Source organism: Astatotilapia calliptera, chromosome 19 (assembly GCF_900246225.1).
Source record: "Astatotilapia calliptera chromosome 19, fAstCal1.2, whole genome shotgun sequence".
In the NCBI taxonomy this organism is placed as follows: domain Eukaryota; kingdom Metazoa; phylum Chordata; class Actinopteri; order Cichliformes; family Cichlidae; genus Astatotilapia; species Astatotilapia calliptera.
Genome location: NC_039320.1, coordinates 24,560,126 through 24,574,027, shown reverse-complemented (window position 1 = coordinate 24,574,027; position 13,902 = coordinate 24,560,126). Strand labels below are relative to the sequence as shown.

At 40.7% G+C, this 13,902-nt stretch overlaps 2 protein-coding genes across 2 annotated transcripts in view; one reads left to right on the top strand and one right to left on the bottom strand.

Moving 5' to 3' along the window:
- The window catches only part of tdrd9 (tudor domain containing 9), a 38,408-nt gene that overhangs the window by 1,929 nt on the left and 22,577 nt on the right, over nucleotides 1–13,902 (top strand). Inside the window, exons 2-9 of the mRNA XM_026151030.1 lie at nucleotides 6,044–6,126; nucleotides 6,256–6,326; nucleotides 6,831–7,052; nucleotides 8,376–8,498; nucleotides 9,170–9,250; nucleotides 9,342–9,506; nucleotides 9,598–9,701; nucleotides 9,808–9,927. Of these exons, the coding sequence (XP_026006815.1) occupies nucleotides 6,044–6,126; nucleotides 6,256–6,326; nucleotides 6,831–7,052; nucleotides 8,376–8,498; nucleotides 9,170–9,250; nucleotides 9,342–9,506; nucleotides 9,598–9,701; nucleotides 9,808–9,927 (969 nt within the window). The remainder of the gene's footprint in view (nucleotides 1–6,043; nucleotides 6,127–6,255; nucleotides 6,327–6,830; nucleotides 7,053–8,375; nucleotides 8,499–9,169; nucleotides 9,251–9,341; nucleotides 9,507–9,597; nucleotides 9,702–9,807; nucleotides 9,928–13,902) is intronic.
- Nucleotides 431–5,316, bottom strand: rd3l (RD3 like). The gene is made up of 3 exons (XM_026151035.1): nucleotides 4,825–5,316; nucleotides 3,412–3,753; nucleotides 431–1,388 (listed from the first exon to the last, which is right to left on the bottom strand). The coding sequence occupies exons 2-3, from the start codon at nucleotides 3,723–3,725 to the stop codon at nucleotides 1,025–1,027; spliced, it is 678 nt and encodes a 225-aa protein (XP_026006820.1). The 5' UTR covers nucleotides 3,726–3,753; nucleotides 4,825–5,316; the 3' UTR covers nucleotides 431–1,024.

Genomic DNA, 13,902 nt, shown 5'->3' with positions numbered 1-13,902 from the left:
TACCTGTGAATTATCAAAAATTAATGGTTAGATTATCAGTGTTGATCCGACTGAGGCCTTCACTAATGCAAACTGAATTATAGTAAATCTTATTTTAATGTTTGTTTTTTTTTATTTATAAAGGACGTTCTTTAGTCAAGGCAACAACTTAATAATATTTTTTGTCCAATAGTATATTGATAAGCTAAATGGAAATCATACTATTTATTACCATTTACACGTTGATCTGTTTTTCAAGTTGGTTGATTGAGTTTAATGACCATCAAATAGTGCATTGCTACACTTCTTCCTGAAGGGTGTCTTAACTGTAGCACAGAACAATAGCTGCTGTTTGTCAAGGGATTTAGGACTCCGAAAGGAAGTTAAACACTGATACACAAGAACAAAAACAAGTCCTACACAAATCAAGATGAGTTCTGCCTAATCTATATAAAATGTTTAGCTCAATGTTTTTTTATTTTTCAGTCTGAAACATTTACATTAAAGAGTGCTCACTCAGATTTCCAGGGTTTTTCCTGCATATAAAATGTTTGCCACCCAAGAGGTTTTGGCCAGCAATAACAGGAAAGTTGACTGACTTGTGTTAGATAAGGTAACGTGGAGTGTTTACATCTTTGCATTAACTATATGTGAGCCAGTCATGTTTTTACACATGTATTCACTCCAAAAGCTGGACATTTTGAGCTCTTAATGAGCTACCACAAATTGACCAACTCAGTCAGTTTGTCACTTAGCCAAAAGCCAAAAAGGCATCTAGTGCTTTTACTATTAAAATCACTCCAGGTTCTTGACATCTCTGAAATGCATCTCCAGCTGTTCAATTGAAGGTTTAGAATAAGGAGTAACTAAACAACTCAGGCTGTGAAGTAGGGATAAGAATTAGTTATTGCCATTAAACATTTGAGTACATATAACACCTAGCCTAGTGCTATTTTGGTAAAGCTAGTGAAATGTCTATATCTAAGACGCATATTGCGATTTGGTCTCCATGCTGTTGGTTGCAGATGGTTAAAGAGTTGTCCTTTCACAGTGTGGTGCTGTAAGCACCTTTGGACCTGAGAGGTACTGGATAATAATATGGAAGGTCCCAGTCCCTGTGTGCTGTGAATGAACCAGAGTGGCGCATGACCCGATCCACGTATCCAGAGACCGTTGGGATCTCTTCCCTTGGATGGTCGCCACAGTTGGGGACAGTGGGTGTGACAAACCCCTGCTTCATTTTGTACCGGCTGGTCCAAGCCTCCATGGGTTGGAACTGCACCGGCTGCACTGAGAGGTCATCCTCTTCATCATATCCCCTTTGGCTCAGGAAGTCCTTTAGTATTTGCTTAAACACAGATGCCAGCTCCCAGGGTCGTATGTTGTTAGTGGCAAGCACCTCACGAAACCTGTGGAAACATACAACATTATAGTTAATTAAACAGTTCTTGGAGAGGTTTTTCTCATTTCCTCATCATTTATTCCTTCTTGTTTCCTTTGCGCTCTGTCCTCTCGTCTCTGACTTGAAAATCAGTCACACTAAGCCACGTTGAAATATGTCTCTGTTCCTAAAAACACAGTATCACTGTAGTTTATGAAATAGTCACACACTCCTATCTGGTTATTATTCTTTCTGCTGAAGGGGTTGGTGGTAAAGTTTGACCTCTTACATTAGAGACAGTGGACATGAAATCTACTCAAGTTTTGAAAAGCTTTGACAGAGATGTTATTTCTATATTATGACTTTTGTCTTCATAGCAGCAGCCGTGTAGTGATTGTGCCCTCACCCAGAGGTTTAGATTTCACATTTTATTGCCTTAACATTAGCATGGAGCCAGAATTTACCTCCATGCTTACTAACCTTAGCTAACTAAGGTTAACAAGGGTTCATAAACTGTACAGATTCAGTGAAAATACATACATATTGACTAATTAGTGCTTATTAACAAATTAAGTGCCAGATTTACTAAACAGGTCAAAATAGCAGGTGTAAATGGCTCTCAGAGTTGCGGGTTTGCTTGTGATGTAAATATTCACTTCCCTATATTTTGTGCCTTGAGAAAGGAACTCTCAGAAATGCATATGCAATAGAGTCAGTCGGAAAAAATCAGAGTCACTCTATCAGAGTCACTCTAACAAGCAATCTTGTCACTGCGCCATCTTTGTAAATACTCATAAAACTTTAGCACTCACTGCTGGGAGGGTCTGTACATTAACAAAGGCACAAGGTAATAACAGCACAAAGATGTTGAAGAGGATCAGTTTAATAACCTTCAGTAGTGGATGAGCCCTAACAGATTCCAGCTCTAGTTGCCCAACCTGTCAATTATTGAGACCACACTCCTAACTTGGTTATCCAGTTGGTTATAAACAAATTCAGCCCACTCAGAGGACTTATAAAGGGGAAACTAGCTGTAGATGCTTTATAATGTTGCTAAGTTAAATTTAAATGGGAGCCTTTAGGGCACAGGTGTCGAACTCCAGGCTTCGAGGGCCGGTGTCCTGCAGGTTTTAGATGTGTCCTTGATCCAACACAGCTGATTTAAATGGCTAAATGACCTCCTCAGCATGTCTTGAAGTTCTCCAGAAGCCTGGTAATGAACTAATCATTTGATTCAGGTGTGTTGACCCAGGGTGAGATCTAAAACCTGCAGGACACCGGCCCTCGAGGCCTGGAGTGCGACACCCCTGCTTTAGGGAATGACTTCCTTTTTGAGCCATACTCAAGTGGCAACTACTAGAACTGACACTGTCCTTTGTTGGCAGTACAAGGCTACAGCATGTAGATGATGGTCTACAAATGTACAACCATGTCAGTCCCATAAGATGCAAGCAGAGGAGTTGAGTATCTACAAACTAAGAAATAATATTTCCATCAGCATGGTGTCAGCCTGCTAATGTGAAGTTTCTGTGCTTCACCTAAAATGTTGGACCTGTGTGCTTTTATCTGTTTTCTCTCACAGTTTCAAAAAATGACATATCTGGGACAACAGCGAAGATTTTTGTAAATGATAAAAGCATAATAACACATCTTATTAAATATGTTTTTCTTGGCTAAGATGTTATGTAAGCACACAGTAGTGAACTGGTAGAGAGTTTTATGGGGAATATGTAAGTAGGTCACAGTGCTCATTGCTCAACCATGTCTAACAGCTATTTTTCCATACTGGCTAACAGACGAGTGGCAACCCCGGCAGCCTGGCTTCACTCACCCTTACAGGGCGTCCTTCACCTTCACATGTTAACACCCTGTATCGCCTGTGTCTGTGACAATAACACATAATGGCTTTCTTGGCAGCTCGCCCTAGCTCCCTTTCCCTTTGGGTCTTCTCTGCTTTGCCTGCTGTCAGGCCCTGTTGATGCAGTAGCAGCTAGTATCTTTGACAGCTTACTAATGTGAGGACAGAAGAATGCATGGGTACTACTAAACACCTGGAGAGGACGGTGGCTGCTTGGATAGATGGGATCTGGGCACACAAGAACTCCAGCTGTTGTAGTTCTGATGAGGGGATGAGGGTCCGCAACCTGGGGTACTTTTGAAACCAGTGGAGACCCAGAGCGCTGTGAGCCATCCTATGCTCACGCTCCAGTTCTCTCGCCAGCCGCTCGCGCTCTTCCACATGCCACAGGAGCTCTGTGATCAGCATGCGGCTGGGTAACCCCCCTGAGATTTTCAGAGATGGTGTTTCATCCTGAGCCTGCACTCTTGTCTCATGCGACCATTTCATCCAGCTGAACAGAGGCATGGCATTCACAGCACGCTGTCTTTAAAAGCTGAAGACATTAGAATAATTAGTTATCTTTAGCATCAAGACAGGATTTTCACAACACAACAGAATCATAATAATCATCTGAATTACTGGAATAGACGTTGCTTAAAACAAATTTCTATAACGGTTGCACCTGCAAATGACAGGACGGCATAACAGCAAGTGAGGAACTGCTTAAGTCAGGCAGATGAGGAAAAAACACTGAGGTAAGCCAGGGAAATTAAAACTCTTCTCTGAAAACCTTTAGAAAAAAATAATGGGTTTTTTCCCTCTTTATTAAAAATGTTTGTGGGTACCAAAGAGGTTTTGGTCTTCCCTTAAAGGAAAATGTAATACACTGTGATTACATTTAAAAAACAAAAAAAAAACCCAAAACTTTCTGGGGATTTAACATGCTGTAATATAAAATAATTCTTTTGCTATTTAAATCCACCCCCCCCCCCCCCCCCCAAAAAAAAACCAACAAAAAAACCAGGATCCATTTCTTTTAAGATAACAGACTTTCCTTAACTGTGACCCAAGTTATCACCTCCCAAAATGTGTATTTCAAGTCAAAATTAACCGCTAACCAGAGGAATTTTTCTTGAAAATGGAAATGCTAATTTGCTAATTGTCAAAAATCTTGCAGTTGTACTGAAATGGGTTTGACTATTCAGGTTGAATGAAAATTATTTGATTAGAATGTTTTATTAATTTTATGTGGTAAATCTAGTTTATAACTGAAATCTAGTCTGTGACTCTTTGTGACATTTTAATAATTCAGAATTTAAGCTTGACATTGAAAAATGATCATCCCATAGCTATTCTGTCCTTTGATCCCTGCCTGATGGCTACTTTGATTTCAAGGCTGATGTCCCAGGTGTGCGTATTTGGCCCTTTTATTCAAGCTGATAGATCAGCTGAGTTTCCACCTGGGATTCAGATGGATTAAACTGCCTGTGGGGTCAGAGGTCAGCCATACAGAAAACCTTAAGGGTTTTCGCTTAGTAAGCTGCAAATCAGATTTTAAAAATTTAAAAAAAATTGTTATCACAATAATATCTGGATGAATAAGAAAAGAAAGAAATGTACTTACTGGTGAAACAGCACTGCTGACTCTTGTCTGAGCTTTTTAGAAATTGGGCAAAGAAGAGCTTTTCACAGAGTAGAGCCTCCAGCGTCTTGTCTCCATGGATCTGCCTGTGCAAACTTTACTCCTCTCACTGTTGACTACGTCCGGCAGCAATCCTTCCCTTGCTTTGTTGTTGCAAATGTTTTTGTCTTGTAGTTTTTTGTCCTGTCCTCTCACTGCGCCTGTCATGCAGACTTTTTCCAGGAGAGTTAGTCACACGCACACGGATAACTGACTAAGAGCTGTCACTTCTCTTCTCCTTTCACCCCACTCTCCTCTGTGCAGTGTGCAGCTTTTGTTGTAGGGTCAGCTGCTTTGTAGCTTGCACGAAACGTGTGCATTGGAGAGAAAGAGAGAGGACGAGGGTGCGTGTGTGCGCACAAGTCGTGGGTGTGCATTTGAGCTCCTAGTACTGTCAGGGTTTTTGTCTGCTGTTGTGATAAAATTCTCTCCTCGCTAAGAGTGCAGGAGGCACACATGCATAAACACACACACAACCGGGAATGCTCCTCAGGCTGCAGCGCTGTGGGCCTGGTCAAGCTGACAGAGGGAAATTAGAGAGGATGCAAAAACTTAGTTAGAAATTCCATTAAGAAGTGAAATATGCAGAGGAAAAAATGTGAAACTTTCTTCTAGAAAATGTATGTTTAAAAACAAAAAATATTTCAAAAGGTTTATGAATCTGTGAGTTTAACTGTGACTAACTGATGTTGACTTATGTTTGGTTATACAGCCCCCTTTTTTTCTTTTATTGCCATACTTAAGCTTTTTTCTTTTAAAAAAAAATTGGGTTTTGTACATGGATTACCACGTATAAAGAAGGGGAGCATTTTCCTGTTCATTTTGTTTTTTATCTTTGTTGATGTTGAGAAAAATGCTACAACATCTAGCATTATATTCAACCTCACAGTTCCTGTAATGATCTGAAATTAATTCTTACACTCAAAGGAAACTGATTTTCATATAATATTGATAATTTTGATAAATCCTGGCTTCCAACTTGTCTTGTTTTTACCAGTACATATATTTGTCTTTGCGTTGTGAGGAAATTGCGGTATAAAGGTCGAAACTGAAAGCTTAAACGTTAAAGTCTTTTAGTCCAAAACAGCTAATCGTATCTTGTACAGTTTTGGTGTTACTACATTAGATTTGTTTGTAATTCTCAGATTTGGTTTTCTTACAGTCCAGCAAAGATTCTTGAGCATGGCAGCCCAAAACCTGTGATCTCTGATGGAGAGAGGCTGCAAAAACCAGAACCTGCAGTGCGTAAGTACTAATTTTGTCATAGCCTTTCTGAGCCTAGGTTGTGTATTTTGGGATATACAGAAAGCTTAATTCTTAATCAGTTTAAAACTTTATTTTTCCTTTTACTCCTGCAACTTTTCTTTTCACTAGGTTATGCTAATCCTCCTCCACTCACAAGCTATGAGTATCCAGACTTGCCCATAGCCAAAAACAGACAGGAGGTAAGAGATTGACTTAGCTTGATGGTCCTGTAGTGCACTTTCATTATCCCGAGGTTCTGTTCGTCATTTTTACTGAAATTTTTTTTATGTCCCCAGGACACTTGAGCACTTAAGATTTTGCTGTTTGCTCAAGATGAACATTACAACAAAGTTATTTGATGCTGATGGACAACAGCTAACTTCAAATTCCCTAGTCTATTATTATTTGTTGACTAATACAGAGTAGTGTGTGTGTGTGTGTTTTAGGAGATAATGCTGTCATTTAAGCTGGACTTTCTTAATGCAGATTATAAAGTCTAAAATTTAGGCCATAAATCAGCTTACCACATCCATCTGCCCAACAATTTCATAACTTTTTCTCCAAATTTCATTTGTTTTTTCGATGATATGGGTTAGTAGCTAAATGTCCTTCCTTTTTTTTTTTTTATCAAATGCCTTTCTTTTTAACTGTGCACGTGTCCTTTTGTGTTTTTTATGTGTGTGTCTGTTTGCGGTTGTTTCCAGCTGATTTCCCTCATAGAAAACAACTCTGTAGTGATCATTCAAGGAGCCACAGGCAGTGGCAAGACCACCCAGCTGCCACAGTACATTCTGGACTATTACAATGAGAAAAATGCCTCATGCAACATTGTAGTCACCCAACCACGTAAAATTGGAGCCACCAGTATTGCTCGATGGGTTGCCAAACAGCGGAAGTGTACCCTGGGTAGTCTGGTGGGATATCAGGTTGGTGCAGTATTAGGATAGAATGTGATTTTCTTAAACTGCATACACTGCTCTTCGATCATGTAGCAGTAGTAGAAAACCAAGATACAATGACCCATATTGATTCAAACTTTAGACAAAGAGCATTCATTATTATCTTTCTCACAACTTCAGAGTGTTTGCATGCATGTGTTAACAAGCTCTTGTATGCTTTGTTGCTAGGATGTCTGACTGTGTTGTGCAGAGCTTTGAAACTGTGTGTCTAATAATAACTGTTGTCTCCTCCGCTTGATGCAGACCTCTGGAGTTAAGGATGATGTCACTGACAGTGGGAGCAATGATAAATAGTCAGTTTTAGAAGGAGAAAAAATTCTTAGCTTATGCAACAGAAACTAAACATTATGGTATAATTTCCATTATAACATTAAAATAGGGGAGAGTTATATCTATATATTTGTTTAGCTGCAAGTTGGCAAAGCAAAAAGTGTAACATGGATACGCAATCGATTTTGTTGAGGTTCACTGATGTTTTCTCCAGTCAGAACCACAAATAGTCATTTTGGCATTGCAGACATCAGTTTTTAAAACCCTGTAAAAGTTTAAGCCTAAAGCTACAGCAGAGGAAGTGTACTTCCTCTGTGGCCTCTGCTGTTCCTTCCTGAGGCAGTAAAAAGTAATCTTGTTGTGTTTTTTAGAGCTCAATAAATCCAAGTAGTGCTATAATGCAGCAAAACAGTACAAAAACTTAAATTCTAAAGAAATCAAATTGCAGATGGTATAAAAAGATTATCTGCAAGTTGGTATTTGAAGATGACAGGATTTTTCAAGTTTCATCAGTTCATATAGAGCTTGGGTAAAAGGCATTCTTCTTTTTCTGCCCCATCGTCATGGAATACATTACAGATGGATTTGAGTCTCTCTCAATTGATTTTACTTGCAGACTTCGAAAGACATACAAACGTTTTTGTGAAATCATCACTGGGAAGTTGTTCTTGTCTTTGATATGACTGTGTACATTACACAAATTAAGCTGTTGTTTCTTTTATTGTTGTAATTTTAATGTTTGTCTGGAACAGGTCTCTCTTGTAAATGAGACATTGAGTCTCAATGGAACTACCTGTATAAATGAAGGTTAATAAAAGTAAGAAAAAACCTGAAAAAGCAAAAGACGAGAACAAATGGATGCCTTCCAGAGATTTTAGGCCCTGTCATGAAGGTGCCTTTATAGACTTTTCCAGTTAGCAAACAACAAATCAACTACGTTCCCTGTGGATTTTTATGAAAATGCAAATATGTATTTAATTGACAAGTTTGTGAATGCAACTCCTGTATATATTTGTTCAGATTGGCCTGGAGAAGATGGCAACTGAGCATACCCGACTAATCTACATGACTACAGGAGTGCTGCTGCAAAAACTGGTTCAGGCCAAGTCCCTCACTGAATTCTCCCACATTTTTGTGGATGAGGTGCATAAACCAGATGTCAAATTTTTCATGTTTATATGTTTCTCTGTTAGCTACTGCCAAAAAAAGGGGGGATTTGTGTTTATTCACTTTTTTTAGTTATTTTGGGGGAAGTACAAATATTAAATCTGATGACAGACAGGTGAAATAGTCAAAAAAAAGTACCTTACCACTTGGTCCCTGCAGTTAATTGCCTTGGACACTTGTGTCACTAGAATAAAGGGTGACTACAAATCAATATCAAGTTGTTCATAGTGCCAGAACATTTCTATTGTGATGAGAGTGGATTCTTCCAGGACAATGCCCCCCACCCATAGGGTGCAAGGGATGACTGAATGATTTGATAAGTATCAAAGTGATGTGGCCTCACAGCCTCCAAATCTAAATCAAGTTGAAAATTGTGTGAGACTTTGGACCAGCATGTTGGAGTGTTCTTCACTGGCGTTCAGTCCTAAAAATGATCAGACTTGGAGAGTAAATGCCAGTGTTCAGCTCTTGCAACAACTCTTCTTTGTCTTTGTCTACCATTTATAATACTTTAATCCAAAGTAATTTCTAGTTTTCTGCCACAAAAGGTACTGTTATAAGCTTAAGAATAATTTAATCCTATTATTTAATGAGTGATTCTTGAATGTTCAAAATGTAACCTTTTAACAACTCTGCGTTTGTCCAAGGTTCATGAGCGCACATCAGAAATGGACTTTCTCCTGCTAGTTTTGAGAAAACTCCTCCGTTCCAACTCTTACCACATCAAGGTAACTGTTGGGTCCGGCTAAAAAACTTCCTTCGTCTTCCTCATGCTTAGTCACTTGTACTCTCACTCACAAGAGTCTGTCTTTGTTTTAGATAATCCTTATGTCAGCCACCATTAACTGCAAGCAGTTTGCTGACTACTTTGCCACTCCTATTCGTGGCAAACTGAACCCAGCCTATGTGTTTGAAGTGGAAGGGGCATCCTATGCCACTGAAGATTTCTACCTGGATGACCTCCACCACCTGTCTCCGCATAGGGTAGGTAGTTGAGAGAGTAAATGGTTGCTGCTGGTACAGTTCTCTGCCTTGAAGCCAAATCTATTGTATCTGAATTTTGTGTCTGTTTTAGACTGAATCAGCACATCCAGGCGACCCATACATCACAGCAGATATGTACAGTCTTGCCATCAGTCTCATCCAGAGCTTTGATGAAATGGAGGGCAAAAATTCCAGGTAAGGCCAAAGTATTGTAACTTTTAGAACTGCTTGAACATGTAAATAGGCAAGGATTTAATTGTTTGTTAACTGAATATGCATACATGTATTTTTGTGTGAGCAGCAAGGCCGAGAAAGAGGGAGGCATGACTTTGTCAGAGAGAGGAAGTGTTTTGGTTTTCCTCCCTGGCATATATGAGATAAGCTACATGCAGGAGGCCTTGACCAAGCTGGTTCACAAAAGGTGAGCAAATGCATTTACCTGCTGAGAATTGTACACGTGATCAGAGTTGCTTAATGTAATGTCTACCATCACTGTACAGGTCATACTACAGGTTGTTTTCTGTTTCCTCAAACATACATGTGCCACATAAGACAGATTGCCTCACTACATTTTGTTATTAAAGGATATACAAGTATGCAGTACTGTCAGTAAACTCCTTAACACAGACACACCACTGTCTACATACGACGCTGTGGGGTGCGACTACTATAATGGCAGGTTAGTGACTGTTGTTTGCTCCCAGAGGCTCGCTGCGGCTCACATAAATGTGCTCAAGCTGCAAGCAATGCGATGCATCTGCTTAGCAATACAACATTTTTTTTTTGGCCATTTCTCTGTGGGTAACATGTTTAGTGAAAACTACATGGATAATTACTTATTTCAGCTGCCAGGGCAGTGCTCTTTCACCACAGCTTCACGGGCTAGCCAAAGAAACAACTGTGTTCAGCAACACCAGATTGTTGTCCCTTTAGTCAACTCGCAACAGGAATTCTGAACGAGGAGGGCATCTTTTGTCCAAGGGGATCCAACTGTTTGGAGATTTCACCTGCAGGACTTGGAACTGAGATAAGGTGGCTGAGATAAGGCTGATTTGTATCGTATATCTCAGTGCCTGCTGTTTTCGCCCTCTCATGATGCAAACGCGTCACTGTACATGCAAATGCTTCCACGCTTTCCTGCTTCTCAACCTGATCCTCCCTAGGGTTAGCCAGGCATACCCATGAAAGGAAAGAATGCTGCAGGCCTCCCTCTGAGCACCACTAAGACGATTTAGAATAAAAGGGCTTCCTCCTTGCTGTTTCAGCATGCAGTGTGGGGTTTACTGATAAACCTGCTGGACAGCACCTTCTGGTATGTTGTTTCATGAGGGGCTTGCATCATAAGCTCACAGACTGTAGACCACTGGTTCCATTAGAAGAGTTGTCTATCAATGCCCCCTCTCTCAAACCCTTTGAGCTTAGTGAAGTAGTGGGGCTGAAGTTTCTCTTACTTGTGCTTCCTGCTCTGCCGTTTGGACTAACCCAGTCAAGCAAGTTAGGGAGTTACAGTTCAATTCAATTCAGTTTTATTTATATAGCGCCAAATCACAACAAAAGTCGCCTCAAGGCGCTTTATATTGTACAGTAGATAAAGAGAAAAACCCAACAATCGTATGACCCCCTATGAGCAAGCACTTTGGCGACAGTGGGAAGGAAAAACTCCCTTTTAACAGGAAGAAACCTCCAGCAGAACCAGGCTCAGGGAGGGGCGGGGCCATCTGCTGCGACCGGTTGGGGTGAGAGAAGGAAACAGGATAAAGACATGCTGTGGAAGAGAGACAGAGGTTAATAACAGATCTGATTCAATGCAGAGAGGTCTGTTAACACATAGTGAGTGAGAAAGGTGACTGGAAAGGAAAAACTGCATCATGGGAATCCCCAGCAGCCTACATCTATTGCAGCATAACTAAGGGAGGATTCAGGGTCACCTGGTCCAGCCCTAACTATATGCTTTAGCAAAAAGGAAAGTTTTAAGCCTAATCTTGAAAGTAGAGATAGTGTCTGTCTCCCGAATCCAAACTGGAAGCTGGTTCCACAGAAGAGGGGCCTGAAAACTGAAGGCTCTGCCTCCCATTCTACTTTTAAATACTCTAGGAACAACAAGTAGGCCTGCAGTGCGAGAGCGAAGTGCTCTAATAGGGTGATATGGTACTACAAGGTCATTAAGATAAGATGGGGCCTGATTATTTAAGACCTTGTATGTGAGGAGCAGGATTTTGAATTCAATTCTGGATTTAACAGGAAGCCAATGAAGGGAAGCCAAAACAGGAGAAATCTGCTCTCTCTTTCTAGTCCCTGTCAGGACTCTTGCTGCAGCGTTTTGGATTAACTGAAGGCTTTTCAGGGAGTTTTTAGGACATCCTGATAATAATGAATTACAGTCGTCCAGCCTGGAAGTAATAAATGCATGAACTAGTTTTTCTGCATCACTCTGAGACAGGATATTTCTAACTTTAGAGATGTTGCGCAAATGGAAGAAAGCAGTCTTACATATTTGTTTAATATGTGCGTTGAAGGACATGTCCTGGTCAAAAATTACTCCAAGGTTCCTCACAGCGTTACTGGAGGCCAAGGTAATGCCATCCAGAGTAAGAATCTGTCTTTGTTCGTTCACCCGTCGTGTTTACAGTTAGCCCCAGGTCTCCCTAAAGTGTGTCTGAGGCCCAATCCAGCCTTTGTACCTGAGATGATATAGATGTCATACAGGTGCCCCCACTGTTCTCCTCAGCAGAGGATTGCAGGGTTAACACCTTATGCCCGGTTCAGGCCTTAAATATACGTGGACTGAACAGCAGTGTTCAGAAAATCAGATAACCTGTTCCATCTGAGGTTATCTTATTGGCTTGTAAAGACCATATGAGCTCATTTTGCTAGGAGTACGGCCTGATGGACCTTTCAGGACACACCTGAAAGGTCCATCAGGGCGCATGCGACCGGCAGTGAGTGAGAGCTTGGCATCCTAAGTTTTTAAGTTTTTTTTCTTTTCGTTTCTATCGCTGGCATGTGTTTTGATTGAAGGAAGTGACAGTTTTCTTACAAAGTGACACACGCTCCACAACAGTGAGAAGTTGGGTTATCATATAGCCCGATGGGCGGGGCTGAGATAGATTTTGGTCACCCGACCGAAGATATCGCTAGCTCCGGGGCGTCGGGCTAGCACGGGATCGGGATGCATGGGTAACAGGGAAATCCCAAGGAGGAGGAGTATGCTTGTAGCAACAAACGTTACTGTAGCGCTGTGACTGTTAGAGAGTGTATTTGTACACCAGATGTTGAACTTTTATCCGTGTCACTGCGCTCTTTTTTTTTTTTTTTATCTCCCTCGTGAGTTTCCACAACTTTTTATTACCGTAATTTACATTCACGCGAGGGCTCACCCCGCCTCAACCTGTAGTGCAGAAGCTGCAGACGCTCTCTCCTGATGCCCCAAACTTTATAATGGGGGACTTTAACCATGTCTCTCTTAAATCAACTTTGGGCAATCTGTATCAATATGTATCCTGTCCTACCAGACGGGATAAAATGTTGGACCTTTGTTACGGATCGGTGAAGAATGCTTATAAATCCCTCCCGCCTCCTCCTCTGGGATCTTCTGACCATAACTGTGTGCATCTTCTGCCCATATATAAAACTGTCTTAAGACGAGAGAAGACAAAGACTAAGGATGTTGACATATGGTCAGAAGAATCTGTGCTTACCTTGCAGGAATGTTTTAAGTGTACAGATTGGGAAGTTTTTATTCAGTCTTGTGGAGATGATCTTGACGCTTTGGTGGACGTTACTAACTCTTATGCAGTATTTTGTAAAGATATGATTATACCCCGTAAGCGCGTTAAAGTATACGCTAACAATAAGCCATGGGTCACTAAAAGCGTCAAATCCTGTTTAAGTAAAAAGAGACAGGCCTTTAAAGAGGGGGCTGTTACTGATTTTCAGACAGCCACCAAGGAACTGAAAATCGAGATCTTGAAAGCAAAACAGAGCTACAAAAACCTTCTTGAAAGCAAATTTGCTGCAAAAAATTTTGGGTCTGCCTGGACTTGTATGAAAACCATAGCAGGGTTTCAAAATCCCCAGAGCAGTAGTCAGGTCATTTTAGATGGTTTTAATCCAGACAGAGATTTTGCAAATGCTTTAAGTATGTTTTATGCTCGTTTTAGTTCTTCTGATTTTAGCGAGGATATTTTGGAACTGAAACAGAAACTGAGAGATACTCAGCACTTTATCATTGAACTCAGCGATGTCAAAAAGGCCTTTCATACAGTTAATGTGAACAAGAGCCAGGGTCCCGATAATATTAGTGGTCGCTAGGGATGGGTATTGATAAGATTTTCACGATTCCGATTCTAGTTTTGATTCTGTTTAACGATTCGATTCTTTATCGATTCTCTTATCG

Coding starts and splice junctions, on each gene's coding strand:
- rd3l (XM_026151035.1), bottom strand. CDS start 3,725: ATGCCTCTGTTCAGCTGGATGAAATGGTCGCATGAGACAAGAGTGCAG. Junction 1,389..3,411: donor GCAGCCACCGTCCTCTCCAG/GTGTTTAGTAGT, acceptor ATGTTTCCACAG/GTTTCGTGAGGTGCTTGCCA.